This window comes from Camelina sativa, chromosome 14, assembly GCF_000633955.1.
Source record: "Camelina sativa cultivar DH55 chromosome 14, Cs, whole genome shotgun sequence".
Taxonomy (NCBI): Eukaryota; Viridiplantae; Streptophyta; class Magnoliopsida; order Brassicales; family Brassicaceae; genus Camelina; species Camelina sativa.
Window position 1 is genome coordinate 535,123 of NC_025698.1, and position 17,609 is coordinate 552,731.

A 17,609-nucleotide genomic window follows, 5' to 3' on the forward strand; every position below is an offset into this window, starting at 1 on the left:
TTTTTCCTAGTGACCATTGTTGCAGAACTAAGAGTACAGAGACGAGCTAATACCTCTTCACATTCGGACCCTTCTCCTGGCCAGAAAAGTTTCATCCCATTAAGGTTTCACCGGAAAGACTTAGACTCTACTTTATTGGAACCTAACCGGATTTAAATTCTTCTCGTTTTGGGCATTAGGATAGGGAACGTGTCACATATTCAGGACTTCTTATTCATTTTGCCAATCTTGCTGATCCTGAATAGCTAGCTCATTTTAAGTTATTACCCACCCCGAGCCTAACCTATTTTCAAACCACTTGCACTTGTATTTTTGTTTTCTCATTCTGTGCAGCTATGTGCAAAACGGTCGGGGAGAGCAGGACTGACATAATCTCTAACTCGCTCTTGCTGGAGAACCAAAGAGGAAAAAGCCGGACGGACAGAGCACGTGCTCCAACCCAGCGAGCACCTGCTCCGAAATTATATAAATCCGAGTCCGCGAGTTGTTTTGAGCAGAGAGAGAGCCTAGGATACGGTCCGCATGCTCCAGGGGCAATATCAGAAGAAGATCCCCCATCATCCTTCATATGTCTAAAAAAAAAAATTAATTAAAAAAAAATAAAAATAAAAAAAAAATAAAAAAAATAAAAAAAAATGGTGCCGTTGCCGAGGAGGGACCAGAGCTAGTGTTACACACCCCCGAGCATGCGTTGTACCCTGAGGAGAAAAGAGAGGCTGAGTTTGAGAAGATAAGAAGAGGAGAGTGATTAGAGGTTGTGGACATCAATGAGTCCACTCTCCCTTACCATTTTGTGCGATATCCTGCATCTCTTTCGAAGTAATGGTAACCCCTAAACACTCTATAGCTCCACCATTAAAACAGCCTTTTATCTACCAAGCCTCGATTTCACTAGCTTAATGCCCTTAATGAGAAGCTCACGCCAATTTTAATTGAATGTAAAGAGTCTTTGTCTGGAAAGTGATCTTTTTCTGGGTTTGATTGCCAATTATGGTTCTGGTTTTGGAGATGTTTGCTGGAGAAGTTTTTGGTGAGAATCGGTATAGCTTGTTCTAACACATGTGGTCTGCAGGTCATGGTCTACTCACGGTTTCTGAGATTTTTGCGAGTTCCCACCTTGGCTCTCTTGGCGCTTGGTTTGAGTTTGTTTGAGGACAAACAAAGATCTAAGTCCGGGGGAGTTGATATGTTACGGTTTTGACTCACTTTGACCCCGTTTATTTGATAGTTTTGTAGTTGTTTGAGTCCTTTTCAGGTTATAATAAGAGGCTAGGAAGCTAAAAGCAAGGATTGGAACAGCAGGAGCAATCAGAGCAGAAAGGAGTTGAATTGGAGTAGAAAAGCTGATTTTAGACCCAGGAGCACATGCTCCCGATTTCCGAGCACATGCTCCCAACTCTACGGTTTCATGACGACACGTGGCAAGCATCTAGGCGCCGATTCCCTGCCTAATTCCCCTTATTTTAGGCGATCCTTTGTGAGAGAAAGAGGGCTGAGATCGCTTTTTAATAGGGAGATTTGAATTTGGAATCTTTCCTTATTTTTCTCTACTTGTATGCTATTTAACCTAGGGTTTTTAGGAGAGATAATATACCTTTTCTTTTGTTTTTGAGCGACGTTTTTGTGAGAGGGAGAAGAGCGGCTACCTTGTGAAGCATTCTCTGAACCCTTTTTATTTTTATGTCATTGAATTTCTCATCTTTTGCTATGATTCATTTCTCTATGTCTGAGTAGTTTTCTTTGCTAGATTAGGGGTTTCAAAAGGGGTTTCATGGGTTAGCAACAGAACACAAATAGGGCTTTATATAATCGATTGTCTTCACTATTGTTAGACTTAATGCTTAGGTTGATTTGATCACCCAATCTATGATTCTAGGTTTATCTATTCATCAAAAGTGTAATAGGTTGCTAGAAAAGACATTAGTGGGCAAATTATCCTAGACCTGCGAAAGTTGATGTGTAGGTGATTTGTGAACTTATCATTCCTGTTCTTTAATGCTTGTCTGCGATTCTGGGCTCAAACGACAGTTTAGGGTTTATGGACCGCCGAGCATGTGCTCCGGATGTCTGAGCACGTGCTCCGCGTTTCCGCACAGAATCGATCAGATAGAGTTATTGATACCACGACAGTGGATCAGTTTATATTTATGTTTGAGTTCTAGACTGGTACTTAATCTATGCCCTGAATAGTTGTTTAGTTGCTATCTCTGAAATTCCCGAGAATTACCCCTGATCTAGTGTTTTGCTTATTGCCTTTTTATACCGTTTTAATCGCGTTACTGTTACCAAAAAAACCCAACTTTGAATTGTCTTAGCTTGAAATTGAACCAATAGAACCATAGAGTAAAACTTGGTCTTCGTGGGATTCGACCCCTAAGTACTACTTCTTTGCTGTGCACTTGCAGTAGGAAAATAGGGTTTAAAACTCTGTGTATCATGGACCTGATGGCATATTCTTATCTCAGCGGAAATATTGTCTTGATATCATTGATGAGTGTGGTCTTTCCGGCTCGTCTCCGTTTGATACTCTTATGGAGCAAAATCATACGCTGTTGAATTCCACGAGTGAACCGTACTCAGACCCGGCACAATATCGACGTCTTGTTGGACGTCTTGTCTATCTGACTCATACGCGTCATGAACTGAGTTACGTTGTGAACATTCTTGCTCAGTTCATGCAGATTCCTCTTGTCGATCATTTGGATGCGGCACAACGTGTGGTTCGTTACTTAAAGTCCTCTCCTGGTCAAGGTGTCGTTCTTTCTTCCACCGCTTCGCTCCAAGTGAATGCCTATTGTGATTCCGATTACAACAAATGTCCTTCTACTAGGCGGTCTCTTACTGGTTACATTGTTATGCTTGGTGATTCACCACTTCAATGGAAGACAAAGAAGCAAAGTCGTGTGTCTCTTTCATCGGCTGAGCCAGAGTATCGTGCCATGGCTATGACTTGTACGGAGCTCTTGTGGCTAAAGGAGATTTTGCAGTTTCTTGGCGTCGATCATACTCAGCCCATGCGTTTATTCAGTGATAGTCAAGCAGCTCTTCAAATCGCAGCAAATTCTGTCTTTCATGAACGAACCAAGCATATTGAAAGTGATTGTCATTTTATTCGTGATGAGATTACTGCCGGTACCATTTCTACTACTCACATTCCTACTAAAGAACAGCCAGCTGATATCTTTACTAAGGCTCTCGGCTGTGATCAGTTCAAGTATCTATGGTCCAAATTGGGTGTTCTAAATTTACACACTCCACCTTGAAAGGGAGTGTTACGGAAAAGGATATGTTCCATATCTTCTTGAGTATATCTTTAGTCAATATTCTCTACTTGTACATCAAGTCTCTTGTATCTATATATACTCTTTACCTATCAATAAGAAATCCAACGTTTTCTCTGAGATTTAGATTAACTCTACTTTGCACACAACATATGTTCTCTGTCCAAATTAAGGTAACGTTTTCAAAACCCAAAAGATATCTCACAAGAACACTTTGAAAACATACGGTCAAATCCACACTTGAGAAAGAAACAAAAAAAATATCAAATACCACATATATAGGAGACTAGAAGTGTATCAACTTAGCCATATGGATAATTTACCTGTTCGAGAGGCAAAAACGTAGGTTGATACACGTGCATTACCCCATCGGATTTGGATCCATTGGGATTTTCATAAGACTGAAAAACCAAAACTTTCTTCTCGCCAATCTTAACGCCATTGGTATCTTTCCACCTATGTTGCATGAAAACTCTTTTTGAAGTGCGTTTCTTGTTTCCGAAACGTTTCGGAAACAAAAACTCGTGGAAACTCGGAAACAAGTCACAAAAACATGATTCCTAAAAATTTCTGTTTGGAAACACGATGGAAACTCCGTTTCCGTTTTGGAAACGCGATGAAAACTCTTTTTTATAATTTCAAAATTTAATAAATAAATAAATTGAAAATATAAGAATTCTTGATACATATAATGATAAAAAATATAAAATAATTAGTAGCTTAAAAGTTAAAATCCCTAAATATATGGCGATGCTGGTCAAAAAATTTGATTTTGAATGTTTATTTTTTTAAGTTTTTATTTTTAATTAAACTATTTAATATTTATGTTTTGAATTTGTGTTGTTTCAGATTTTTTAATATGATTTTTATGTTTGGAGATTTATTATATCTATGTATATATATATATATATATATATGTTTTCCACACGTTTCCATTACTTAATTTTTGAAAAAATTGTTTCCCGTTTCCGAAATGTTTCGTTTCGGCATTTTCGTTTCCGTTTCCATGTAACCTATCTTTCCACTTACCAATGATTGGTGTGTTGAATCCATTTTCTTTCCAAAAACCCGTTTTCAATAATATATAGTCAATTTTTATAACGATATATATATATATATATATATTTGTTTTGGTAACTTACGAAAATTCTTTTTTTTTGCTAAACAACTTACGAAAATTCTTTAATTCCAAATAAGATATAACAAATATATAAGAGAAGTTGACGACGTCAAAAAGATAGATATATTTATTGGCAATCCCGAATTATGATTCTCACTAAAGTAAGAACATGTATAACCAAATAAGGCAAATAGAATTAGGATCGGACCATTTTCCTAATACCTTCTTAGACAGAAATGGTTCGAGAGAGAAAGTGACAACATCAACAAGGTAAAGGCTCCAATCCAATATATCTTCCTCATCCTCCTCCGCCGCTTTACTACTTGGCAGTGAAACTTCTCCTGCAACACAAAAACACCTCTCAAACTTAGACCAATTCACACTCTGTTTTTTTTCTACGCATCAACAACTCTGAAGTCTGAACAACCAAAGTTGGAGCCTTGGAGGTGGTAAAAAATAAAGGTTATCATTAGGCAATTTAGGCTAATGGGGTTTAGACTTAAACATCAACAATGACAACATGCACGTGTACACATATATGATGATTGTTGATTAAAAAGAGTCCAAAAGAGATATTAGACTTATTTGAACCCTCTTGATTTTATGATTATTTATTCTTGTTCCTACAAGAGTCGAGGTTGATTGCTGCTACGTCAAATTAAATTAGACCATTTGGGTTACTTTAGCTGTATGATACACTAGGATTTCAAATTATTGTATTTTAAATAATAATTTTTAATTTATTTAGTTTTTAAATTCTCAATCAATTAACTTTTTTCTAATTAATTTAGAATTTTATTTAGAATTTTTTTTCTTCTTATTATTTTTTATAAAATTAATAACTTAATTACATTAAATTTGTTGTTAGATAGAATATAAAATTCTAGATTTGTTTTGTTCTCTAGAATTAAACAGAGGTATATGCCTATATAATATGTTAGTGTATACTTTTATGTGTATTTAATTTTTTTTCTTTTGGAATATTAAGAATGTGTTATAGTATGTATAACCATTTGTAGTTCATGTACTAAATAATTTATAAGTTAATTTTCAAAATGATGATTAAAACTCTACAGTATATATGAGATAAACTAATAGTTTTAGTGTTGGTTTTATAGTCCAAATCCGCTATGTTAGGCGGGTCAGACAGCATGTTCAAAGATTGTTAATCCACAAAAACTCATCATACAAACCCGTTAAAGTAAAATTTAGTTTTAAATATGTTGAGATCAATGCGTTGAGATCAAAATCTCGGCATGATCCTTGATTGAAAATCAATTCGTTTATTGAGTAGGCCGATTGTTTAGGAAATTTATGTATGAAAAAATTAAAATATTATTTTGTAAAATTGGAAATTTCATATTAATCAAATTAGTTATAAATTTAATACTTAATGTTAAAGAGAGTGGCTTCCATTGTTTTGAAAATTTATTTAGAAAAGAAAATCTTGTTTTCAAAAATAGAAATTTAATATTAATTAATTAAATAAAAAACAAATTAATAATTAATAACAACGACAGTCTTGTAAATAAATGGTAATTTCAGTATTTATTTGCTAAATGTACTTGAAAAATGTATATATAGATTCAATTTTTTATTACGACAACTAATTTGACTTCGGTGACCATTAAATTTACCATCATAAACAGATTCATTAAGCATACATAACCGAAGTCTCTGACGAGCTCCTCGTCATTCGGACGGAATCCGAACCCAACTTTATCCTCCATTATTCTCAAAAAGGAATCAAAACCCACCGATTTCGATGGTAAAAGACTAAAGTGCTTTGCCGCCGAGATCGTTCTGTGTATTTTTCCGATTATATATTTGTTTTGTTTTTGTTTGGTATATATTTAATTTGGAGGGAGGAAGACAGTGAAAGCAAGGCGTTTAAATAACCCCCGACAAATATTTGTTTTTATTTTATTTTAATTAAATTTATATGGATCTTCGGTTCAATTGGTATATGGTTCCGGTCTTAACAATTTTGAAAATTACTGATTAATCAATGTAAGCAAACAGAAATCGGATTTAAACCAACTAACATACTGTAGTACTGCATTTATCGATTAAAGAAGAGGAATTAAGAATTAATTTTATATAATCGGTTTTAGGATTTGGATTTTGGATTGAATCGGTTTGGGTGAACCGTCGATTATATTAAACAGCATCCCCTATACTGTAGTAGTATAAGAAAAAGAAAATATATTTAAAAAATAAAAATGGAAAAGCTTATTAAGGAAGGTGATGGGTCCCAAAGCAAAAAACAAAGGTGATCAACTCGAATCTGCCTTGTGGCTTCCTTAATTATGCCGTGTGAACACGCTTACTATTTTCATCTTATTCCTTTTTAGAAAACATTATTGAGGGTGCTTATCTTTAATCTTGTTAAGATTTTTGTTTTCTTTTTATGGCGAATTGTTGTAAGCTTTTTTTTTTTTAATTTAGACCATGTTGTTTGTGAGCTTCTCGCTAATGGTTGCAATTATGTATATTGTGTTGTGTCTACGAACTCAAAACGATCGATCGAGCCATTTTCCAAACCGAGCAAATGACAACAACTTTATATAAACTTCCACCATTAATTAGAATATACAAAGTAGGCAGTAGGTAATTAGAAGAAAATTCTAACATCCCTAGAAAATTATTGCTTTCTTCTTGCCTTGCTGGCATTTTCGTACCTATTTCCAAATTTAATTCATGCATTTAGACAGATGATATGCATGGCAATGGCATAGAGATATATAGATGTGGCACCAAAAAAAATAACATTATAATTACAAAATCTTAAAGGAGTTTTGATTTCGTATCTCCAAATGACGGAACCTAGGCTACATTCATGATCCTTTTCTTCTTCTTTTGAATTTTCATTCACATCATATATGTATATATATATATATATATATATATATATATATATATAAATACACACTTTACCTAATGTTTATGTGAGTATTGAACTAATTAAAGGTTCCTCTAATTTACATCCCATTTTTGTATAATAGAGATGTGTCGTTGTAGATAACATAATGTTGATAACGTTAGATTATTTATGATAATGTTGGTTATCTATGATAATACCAAGCCTTTCATCTTAATCTATACTTTTTGCTGTTACTATCATTAGATTTTCATTATGGAAAATGACTTTCATTACTAAATTCAATTTTCTAAGTTATATTGTTGCACCAAATTTGGTCTTTAATGTTGGCTAATGTTAGTTAAATTCCAATATTTTCAAAGTTTAATAACAGCTTAGGTTTGCCCTAAGTCTCATGTGTTCTCAATTTCTCAAAGCTCTACTTATAAAACTTGATAGTGATTATGAGCGAAATCATACCTTATAATCTTTGTTATTGCATGGAACGGTGGTGGTCTCCACAGCCACATGAGGGCTATGAACCTTATGGTTCTTTACCTCAACCAACTCTGTATCCTAATGGTACTATGATGGCGGTTAAGATGAACATCAGTCTCAATGCACAAAAATTCTTGAATAAAACTGATTCATTATTATTATAGCCAAACCAATTTATTATTACACTGATTGATCGAGTCCTAATTGTCAGTTTTATTAAAAAAATTCCACAACATACGAAAATTCCAAACCAAAATAGGGTTTTTAGCATTCTTTCTTTTTTTAATAATAATATATAAGCAATTTTAAAAACGATATATAATCCTTTTTTTTGGTAACATACGAAAATTCTTTAATTCCAAATAAGATACAACAAATATATAAGATAAGTTGACGACGTCAAAAAGTTAGATATATTTATTAAGCAAGTACATTGCTAACCATATTCACCATTTTGGATTTGTTATGTGTTGTAAGTTGAATAAATAAAATAAATGGAAAAAGTTTACCTCTGGAACGGTCAAGAGATCTGGACCGTTTAATTTCATCACGTTACAACAACTGAGAGAGATCGGGTCATTAACTTAACCTAAACGGTAAGTTTTAAATATTATGTGGGACCGGGACGATCTACTATTACGTACTTCTTCTCTCTTCCCCTCTATTTGACGCTCAAAACCACATATTATCTTCTGTTTGACTTGACAAGAGTGGAAGAGATGAAGAATAGGTACCTTTCATCGTCACTTTTGCAATAGCTGTCAAAGAAACCCATCAAAGACAAAGGATGGGAGAACCAACACATAGAAAAGTTTATAACTACGTATGATCAAAAGGAAGAAGATTATTTCTACGCCAATCCTCAAGAATGTATCGGTGACAACTCAATAAGAGATTTACATGTGCTTAACGATCTCAACTTCTTTCTCTATATCTATAAGTGGAGGAGCCATTGTCGACACAGAAAAACATCAAGAGACATCGCAGATCCTTACTTACTTCTTCGCCATTTGTCACGCTTTTTAAAAATGATCTCTGAAACGAAAAATACTTAATTTCAATCATAACAGAGTTTAGTAAAACTGAGATTTACTAAACAGTTAACATGAATCACAGAAAATTATTCAAGCATCTATTAGTGGAAGAAGACTGATCTTGGAAAGTATTCAAGCATCTATTGACATACTGCAGGGAACATATTTGCCTTAGAGAGGTTGTCTATATAACCTTCATTGGCAATCCCGAATTATGATTCTCACTAAAGTAAGAATCAAATAAGGCAAATAGAATTAGGATCGGACCATTTTCCTCCTCCGCCGCTTTACTACCTGGCAGTGAAACTTCTCCTGCAACACAAAAACACCTCTCAAACTTAGACCAATGCACACTCTGTTTTTTTTTTCTACGTATCAACAACTCTGAACCAAATATTATTGGTTATCATTAGGCAATTTAGGCTAAAATGGGCTTTAGACGTAAACATCAACAATGACAACATGCACGTGTGCACACATATATGATGATGTTGATCAAAAAGAGTCCAAAAGAGATATTAGACTTATTTGAAGCATCTTGATTTTATAATTTTTTATTCTTGTTTTCTTTTGTTGAGTCGAGGTTGATTGCTGCTACGTCAGATTAAATTTGACCATCTGGGTTAGCTGTATGATAAATTCAATTTTTACAAATAATTTGACTTCGCTGCCATTAAATTTACCATCATAAACAGATTCATTAAGCATACATAACCGAAGTCTCTGATACTCTTTTCTCGTTGGCTTTGAACTTTTTTTAAGTTGTAAAGTTTTTTATATAAACATCTTCGGCCATCTACTTCTTCATCTTCCTCTTCTTCTTCTTCGTCATGTCCAACTTTCTCTAGAAAATTTTAGAGACAACCGAAGTCAGCAAATCAAATTCATGCAACGCAAATGTAAATCAGATTTATCTCTTTCTGTTGAAAACTCCCAAGGAAATTTTTTACAGATATGAAAACGTGCCTTTGAGTGGCTGCTCTTCATCACCACAGAATTCATCAGATGGAAACATTTAAGCCCGGCTTTGACCACCTTAGGCTTCGACTTTCTCTACAATGTTTTAGAGACAACCAAAGGTTACTACTAAAATCAAAGATTTTTTTTGTCTATTTAATTATCATTAAGAAGATACTTTGAGAGAAACTTGCCTTTGAAGAGTAGTCACCTCCGGGGCCGGGGGGAAAGTAAGTAAGGTTAAAGTACTGCAAACGAACGAGTAACATCATGGGGTGAGACGGACGAAAGAAAGAAAGGTAAACAACTTAAAAGACTACCCAAAAAAAAAAAAAAAACAATGTGCTTACTCTGCGTTTATGTTCTTCAGAGTTGAGATGCGTGGTGAAATCTTCAAGGAGTTGGCATTTAAAATACTTAAAGCTTGTGTAATGACAACAGAGTGTGCAAACAAAAGAGGCAGAATCACCGGTTTCACACTGCAGGGGAGGCTGCTGTCTTTTTGTCTCCCCATCCATTTCTTCTTCAGGCTGCTGTCTTTTTGTCTCCCCATCCATTTCTTCTTCAAGACGAGCAGGAGGGCAAAGTAAACTTTGTCATTCCCAAATGGAAGCAGTGGAGAGGCCTGGAACAGGTTTAACAGTATCTCCATACACCAGCAAAATGTCGAATCCACGATTGTGCAGGTAGGAAATGCCGCGGGAGACGTTATAGATATTGTCAGAATCCGATATGAACATAATCTTCCCCGGTGGTGGATTAGCATGTGACCAATTAAGCATATGAGACAAAACTTTCCCGCTACCTGTCCCAGTACCTGAAGGATATACATTCAGACAAGAGTTGAGAGACGATTCCAGTCGAAGACAACCCTAATAATTAATTTCCACTTTTCGTTGGTTGTAGAAAGAGATGAGAAAATTAAATAACCTCGTGGGACGAATTGAACAACGACTCGAGTCGAAGACAACTCTCGCAGGTCTTCATCAGTGATGCCTTCCAATTCGCCCATGACATTGATGGTGAGAGGACATGAGCAGCCAATCTTCTCCACCAACACTGCTTCTATGCGCGGACGGATCTGACCAACATCATAACCATCCGGAATCGGACAGTTGTTGACATCAATCCACACCGACGTCGGAGTCGCCTCTTTGTTCTTCAACATCATCCTATATAATAAACACATCACAAAGATCCAAGTTACGTTTTTTGTACAAATCAATCATACATCAGATAATAGCAATTTGTGACCAAACCTCGGCCAGGCAAACAAAGACGCAACTTCTCTTCTCTCGCAAGTCAGTCGAGAGCTTCTTCTAGGGTTTCTCTCAACTTTTTACATTTACGTATATCCGCCACTTAATGGGCTATCTAATGGGCTCTAAATGTTATCTTTCGCTCAGGTTACTACTAGTAGTAGTAGTCTACTACTGTATGTCTACCTTAAAAAAAAAACGAAAATGAATTCAAAAAGATCAACGATGTCAACGATGACAACATGCACGTGTACACATATATGTATGATAATGTTGAAAAAAAAGTCCAAAAAGAGACTCTTGACATAATAACTAAATTGAAGCATATATGATATATCTATTCTTGTTTTCTTTTGTTGAACGAAATCTTTTGTGGGGTTTAGGTAGGAGTAGGAACTAAGAAGAGTCGACGTTAATTGCTGCTACGTCAAATAAAATTTGACCATTTGGGTTAGCTGCACGATAAATTCAAATTTTACAACTCGGAGTTAACTGACTACTTCTTATCACAAATATTTACCTTTTACTATATAAAAAAATGGAACACACGTCCAGGATGGAAAAGTTGCAAAACAAGATAAGACATTGTCGGTCAATTGGTAAATCTTTGTCTTCTCTACCACTTCTTATCACAAAATAACACACCATTTTTATATATTAGGACACAGCACACATACAGTATGAAAAAAAGTTACAAAACAAGATTAGAAGAACAAAAGGTGTTTCATGTTTGATGTTTGTGATCTCATTTATTTAACATCATGTTCTTGAGATAGGAGAACATAGGCGAATTTTCTTGACGAATTTTTGTACCATCCTGAGAAAGAAGTTACCAGTTCTTTTGTTCTTCTTGATCATCTCTTGACCCAATTTATGCTCTCCAATCTCAGTCCCACGTGCATCATCACAAGGATTCATCTTCTTCTTCATCTCATTTGTATCAACATTAGTTCTGAGAGCTTGGCTCACCTTGAACCATCATATCAAAGAAACCAAAACGTTTGTGAGTAATGAATGGCACAAAGTAGCATTAAGGATTGTTAGCCTCAGTGAAAGAGAGATAATAAAGCTCACCTCTTGAGTTAGTGGTGACACTAACTCGACTGTCGAATTAGGAGGCTCTTGCAGGTCTTTGATTTGGTCTATGCGATGATTTGAGCTACCAAAACTATCATCACAAGTGCTCGAAGTTCCAATAGAATTCTGTCATATATATCAACCAAAATTTAGCTTTTATGAGATGAAATATGAAAACAGAGGATTCTCAAGGTAAAACATTGCTTACGGTGGCTGGAGATAGAAAATCAGAATCATTATCATCACTGCTATCGTCAGTGAAGACACCAGTCAATGACTGTGGAGGTCTGTAATCGTTGCGATTGTCCTGCAAAAACATGATATTCCTCTCCTCACCATCATTATCATTCAACCATGTTTTCCATTCCTCCTCTTTACTAGCTATAATTGCTGCATCATCGAGTTGATGAGCCTCTTCCTGCAAACCAAACTGACTTGAATCCTGAAAAAAAGGAGAAGAACACAAATAAGAGTCGGTCGTTGTCAGACATAAAAGAAGAGAAACAGAGAAAGGTATCGAGATTGACCCACCTCAGATCCTCCAGAATTGTTCACAAGATGTAAAGGGATTAAAGAGCGACTCTGCTCAATTTCACTACCAGCAGAGGGAGAAGAAACCTCGTTCTCTTCACCCTTAAACGTTACTTTACAGATGGTGTATGTCATCATCATCTGTAACAGTTACACAAAATCATTACTGTACAGATTCAAATCAAATCACAATCGCAGCTCAAAAAAGTTACAAAATAAAACCCCAAAAACAAAAAGAAAAAACAGAGTACCTGAACAGGGGAGAGAAGGTGGTACTCGTGCATAACCCAATCGGATTTGGAGCCACCGAGTTCCTTACTCAAGTAAAACATCAAAACCCTTCTCGCACCGATCTTAACACGGTTGCGTATGATAGACTTTGGTTTACCAGTTATCTTCCAATACCCAGATTTCGTTTTTCTGATCTGTTGCTCACCTCTGTCGTATTTGTTTACCTTACGGCTGAAGAAACACCAAGACTTATCTTTCAATTTGATCCTGGACTGACCTGACCAAACAAACAAAAATCTCAAAATCAGAAACTAGCTGATGATTTGATTTGATATAACAGTCAGTACTGTACTGAGAGGGTAACTCGTGAGATGGGACTTACAAGGTAACTCCCAAGGATCGAAGCTACAGATAGTGACAGTACTAATGACTTGATCTACACGGCTCGTGTCAGTTTCCAGATTTTTTGGCCGGAGGTAATCATCGACGATCTCCTCGTCGGTCGGACAGAATCTTAAACCCACCGGAGTCTCCATTTCTCCAGCAGCGATCATAAACGAAGACATAAAAAGGGATATAAAAAGAAGAGAAAAAGATCAAAATATGTAGGAGAGAGCTTTCGCCATTGTTGCTGTTCTTTTTGCAACTGCAAGTTAAATCCAAGGAGGAAGACGAATAAAGGGTTTCATTATTTATAGGGTTTTGTGCAAAAAAAAAATCCTCCAAACAATTATTTTTTGCAAGTTTACCCTTTAAATTCGGAAAAATGCAAGTCAACACCCCGAACTAAAAAGTAACCCGCTAAATAACCCTCCTATATTTTTTTTTCTTAAAATTTCTGGTATTATACGACTTAATAGTTTAACAATTACATAGATCGAGTGGTGCCTGCAGCAACAGGTATAACGCCGGGGTGAACAATCCCGGTACTAGAACAATACATAAAAAGAAAAAAAAAAGTTAGCTAGGTGGTGGGGCGATGGTGGAGGTCCGAAACCACAGCAGAAGCATGTCTTGAAGCTTTGGAATACTAGTCTTGCAGAACAGGTGTTTCGGATGCGACGATCAAGCTGAGCGAAAACTCCTTCACCGTGTGTCTTTTTTGAACATATTTTGAAACTTTGTCGTTTTGTAAACAAATTTTATACCAACAAACTGCAAAATAGAGGGCTCGAACTATGCTGTGTGTAAGAACTACTTAACCATCTACGCTACAAGAATATTTATACGAGACATACACAATATCTATATAAGTCAGCTTCCGGAGAGAATTTGTTCGGATTCCGGAGATATTGAGGAATAAGAAAAATATTCCCCAACAAATTCTCTCGTACCTTGTGACTTTTAAGAAAAAACTAATACTATATAGTATTAACCAGAAAAGGAAGGGAAAATAGAGGATTAGCAAAGTTGCAATTTTGCTTTTAATCAAAAAGAAGGGCATATAGAATAGTAGTTACGTGATAGTTTCCATCACGTGCCACTAGTAGTTACCCCCAACACGCAACTCTGAAGAAATTACATTTATTTCATGAACATGTTTGATGTTTTCCCTTTATTACATTCGTTGGCCCATTCCGATGGTATCTGATTAAAAGTTAAACGTCATTTATGTTGAAACAGATACAAAAAGGTATCTCTATATGCGATTAGGAAGCTTCGTAGAAGCCGTAACCAGATAATATATAGGAAAAGAAGAATTGGCATGCCCATTCAAAGTTAATATTAAACTGCAAAAAAGAAAAAAACGATCTCATGATGAGGAATTTTTATCACTTACCTTCTGATCTCTTTAAGAATTTTGTTTTTTTATATATATATTAAAAAAACGAGAACCATAGACATACTGTATCCCTAAAGTAAACGAATATCTTGATGAGCATTTTTTTTTACGATGATTTATTGCAATTATAGCGAATTAGAATTTTTGAAGTGATATGATGTATTTGTGTATTTAGAAGGGTTAGTTGAGTTAAAATTGTGATGCTAAATACGTAGCAAGTTTAGTGAACATAAGTATATATCGCGTTCATAAAGAATATATACATTGCTTTCGCCAATCTTTTTTGTTTTAATATAAAAAGAGGGGAAAATGGTATTCATTTTTTTTTGAAAATTCTAATCAAAAGATTGACATAGTGACGTATATTACTCTTTCTTTTTCTTTTTTTTTTGGTTTTAATGGTTAAATGTTATACCAAAACAAACGAATGGATACATACTAAAAAACTAAGAACCCATTAGCTCTCTATCGGAGAGATACAAAAGTGGTTATTCATATTACACTTATCATGTGACAGTTGTTACTCCCACTCCCAGCACGTAGTATGATATTCATATTACTATATTTATTTATTATCTTAAACATGTTTCCGTTTGTTAAATTTGATGGCTCATTTTTTGGAAAAATCCAGAAAGGGTCTCCAGTTAACATTGACGTTTTAATTTATATATAGAGGAAACTTTGTAAAAGCCGTAGATTAAAAAAAAACAGACATCATATTTTAAAAGATAAAATAGAGGATAATCAAAATTAATCATAGTATAAAGTAATTTTTTTTGCTAAATCTTAGTAGATACGTTTATACTAGTAAAAAAATTACGAAGGCGCTGACCCAGTGCAAGGAGTGCATTTGTACCATTTAACCCAAATTTTTTTTTTTCTTTTGTTTTTACCCTAATTTTTATAAAATATGAACTAAATTAATAAAATTGTTTACACTTTAACCTAAATTTTAAACATATTGTAGCCTTCGCAACATTGGAGCTCAAGCTCGTTCTCTACAAACTGATGCATTGCCCTGAAGCTTGGTTAGTCAAAATCGTCGCTACGCATTCTCATGGAGAAGCTCAAGCTCGTCCTCTACAAACTGACTCAGATCTTTGTTTCTGCTACTTCGAGGTTGTGAAGAAACCGGGTAAGGATAATACTCTTTAGTGTTTCGATTTTGGGACTTTAGATTCACTAAGTCACTCGTTAATCTTCTAACTGATTTTACGAAAGAAATCTTCTTTTTTTTTAAAAAAACAATTTTCCGTTAGTAACTGCATAAAACTAAACCATTTTGTTTACTTGTTCTTTAAGTTACTTTTGCCATTACACGAGTTTCGCTTTTATTTAATTGAAAAAAAAAAAAGGGGAAAAAGAGACTTGAAAATAATCATACTAGTTAAACCCACACCATGGGCCTTCAAATCATACGAGTTTCGCTTTATTATTCTTCTTCTTCTTCACGTCTAGTAAAACGATGAACCGCTGGCAAATAGTCCAACAACTACATAAGGGCAGGAGAGGGGGGGGTCAAAATTAAACTTGTGAACAATGACAAAATATATGCTAGGATGCTTTATTATTACCTCGCGTTTATGTCGCCTACTAGTAACATGAGTGGTGAAATTTTCAAAGCCTTGGTAAGGTAGATCCTCGTCGCATACTGAGCAAATCCAGAAGGCAGACTCACTCGTTTCATCAACGCACTTATCATCCTCAAGAGAAACAAGCTAAGAGAATCGCATGGAACCGGCTGAAGAACGTTGTATCCCCTCGATTTTAGCCAGGAAGCAATCGTAGAAGCGAAGGAATTTGCATCGGGTGTGCCCAAGGATTTTGCATCGGATATGACCATAAAATTAGCTGGAGGTGGATTACTATTCATAAACCCATAAAGAAGACTATACAAAGTGTCAAAAAACCCTGTTTCAGAAACAGAAGACTTGAGACTCTCTATTCAACAAGTAAAACATCCATTACCAAGAAAGGTGCAAAGATGAGAAGATCCTAACCGTAGAAAATGTTATTAAGAGCGATTCCACTGGAATAGACTCCTTCCAGAATGTCATTAGGGACTTCTGTTAGTCTTCCAATGGCAGTGATGGAGAGAGGACCAGAGCAGCCTTCTTTCTTCAAGAACCGCTTGATGCACGGACCGACCAGACTGGCATCACAGCCAGGGGGAACCGGACACGAATTGATGTCCCAATAGACCATTGTCACAGGCCCCAAACTTTCTCTTGTAAGAAAGGCTGGATTTACATGTTTCTGCAGTTGAGAAAAGACAATATGGGGGTCAAACAAAACTAGAAAAAATTTAGATATTAAAACAGACTTGGGTAGCATCCTCACCATGGGAGTAACAACACGTGGAGCATATAAACTCCTAATCTGCTTGAACAACAAATGAACAAAGGGGGGGGGTCAAAACAAGGAAGTGACTACTTGTGGTAACAGAGGGTGTTCGACTAAAAAAAAAAAAAAAAAAAAAACAGTTGGGACAATGACGACAAAATGTACAATGCATGATTACCAGCAGTTCATGATGTTCTTCATCAGATAGATGCGAGATGAAAGTTGCAAAGCTTTGGCCAGGAGGATCACGGGCACATACTAAGCAATCCCACAAGGCAGATTCAGCCGTTTCCTCCCCAACTACCCCTGAATCTGTTGAGAAAAAAGAAATTAGAGTAGCCAGTTGATCAAAGCAACAACTTCATTTGATTTGTTGGTTATTTTTAATTCAACAACAACAACACAGAGAGAGGACAAACACACACACACATTTCATAAGTAAGGTGGAAAGAGATTGATATGGAAATGGCTGGATAGGGATTTTGCCGAGTGATTGTAGACCGAGAGTTGAATTAGGGTAGGCATTTGGATCGGATATGACCATAATATTAGCTCGATCTGGATATGACACATCAATGTATTCTAACATGTTACCTGTTTGAGAAAGAAAAAAAAAAAAAAAAAAAAAAAAAAAA

The 17,609-nt window shown here is 35.5% G+C and overlaps 3 protein-coding genes across 3 annotated transcripts in view; all 3 read right to left on the bottom strand.

Moving 5' to 3' along the window:
- Positions 3,464 to 6,131, bottom strand: LOC109128622 (NAC domain-containing protein 4). The gene is made up of 5 exons (XM_019235399.1): positions 6,071 to 6,131; positions 4,624 to 4,742; positions 4,307 to 4,359; positions 3,605 to 3,737; positions 3,464 to 3,520 (listed from the first exon to the last, which is right to left on the bottom strand). Exons 1-5 carry the CDS (start codon positions 6,129 to 6,131, stop codon positions 3,464 to 3,466), a joined length of 423 nt encoding a protein of 140 aa, XP_019090944.1.
- Positions 11,686 to 13,495, bottom strand: LOC104738694 (NAC domain-containing protein 3-like). The gene is made up of 6 exons (XM_010458885.1): positions 13,231 to 13,495; positions 12,869 to 13,125; positions 12,618 to 12,758; positions 12,295 to 12,528; positions 12,084 to 12,212; positions 11,686 to 11,978 (listed from the first exon to the last, which is right to left on the bottom strand). Exons 1-6 carry the CDS (start codon positions 13,412 to 13,414, stop codon positions 11,769 to 11,771), a joined length of 1,155 nt encoding a protein of 384 aa, XP_010457187.1. The 5' UTR covers positions 13,415 to 13,495; the 3' UTR covers positions 11,686 to 11,768.
- The window catches only part of LOC104738695, a 7,526-nt gene continuing 5,802 nt past the window's right edge, over positions 15,886 to 17,609 (bottom strand). The window contains exons 3-8 of the mRNA XM_010458886.2: positions 17,404 to 17,568; positions 17,153 to 17,286; positions 16,972 to 17,010; positions 16,632 to 16,887; positions 16,206 to 16,542; positions 15,886 to 16,123 (exon numbers count right to left, since the gene is read on the bottom strand). Coding sequence (XP_010457188.2) covers positions 16,045 to 16,123; positions 16,206 to 16,542; positions 16,632 to 16,887; positions 16,972 to 17,010; positions 17,153 to 17,286; positions 17,404 to 17,568 — 1,010 coding nt within the window. The 3' untranslated portion in view covers positions 15,886 to 16,044. The remainder of the gene's footprint in view (positions 16,124 to 16,205; positions 16,543 to 16,631; positions 16,888 to 16,971; positions 17,011 to 17,152; positions 17,287 to 17,403; positions 17,569 to 17,609) is intronic.

Bases quoted from the DNA above. Each gene is read 5' to 3' on its own strand.
- LOC104738694 (XM_010458885.1), bottom strand. From the start codon at position 13,414: ATGTCTTCGTTTATGATCGCTGCTGGAGAAATGGAGACTCCGGTGGGT. The intron at 13,126-13,230 runs GTAAGTCCCATC...TTGTTTGGTCAG, and splicing joins CGATCCTTGGGAGTTACCTT to GTCAGTCCAGGATCAAATTG. The intron at 11,979-12,083 runs GTGAGCTTTATT...TGATGGTTCAAG, and splicing joins TGTCACCACTAACTCAAGAG to GTGAGCCAAGCTCTCAGAAC.
- LOC109128622 (XM_019235399.1), bottom strand. From the start codon at position 6,131: ATGGAGGATAAAGTTGGGTTCGGATTCCGTCCGAATGACGAGGAGCTC. The intron at 3,738-4,306 runs GTGGAAAGATAG...CATGCAACATAG, and splicing joins AACACACCAATCATTGGTAA to GTGGAAAGATACCAATGGCG. The intron at 3,521-3,604 runs GTAAATTATCCA...TTCTTTCTCAAG, and splicing joins CGTTTTTGCCTCTCGAACAG to TGTGGATTTGACCGTATGTT.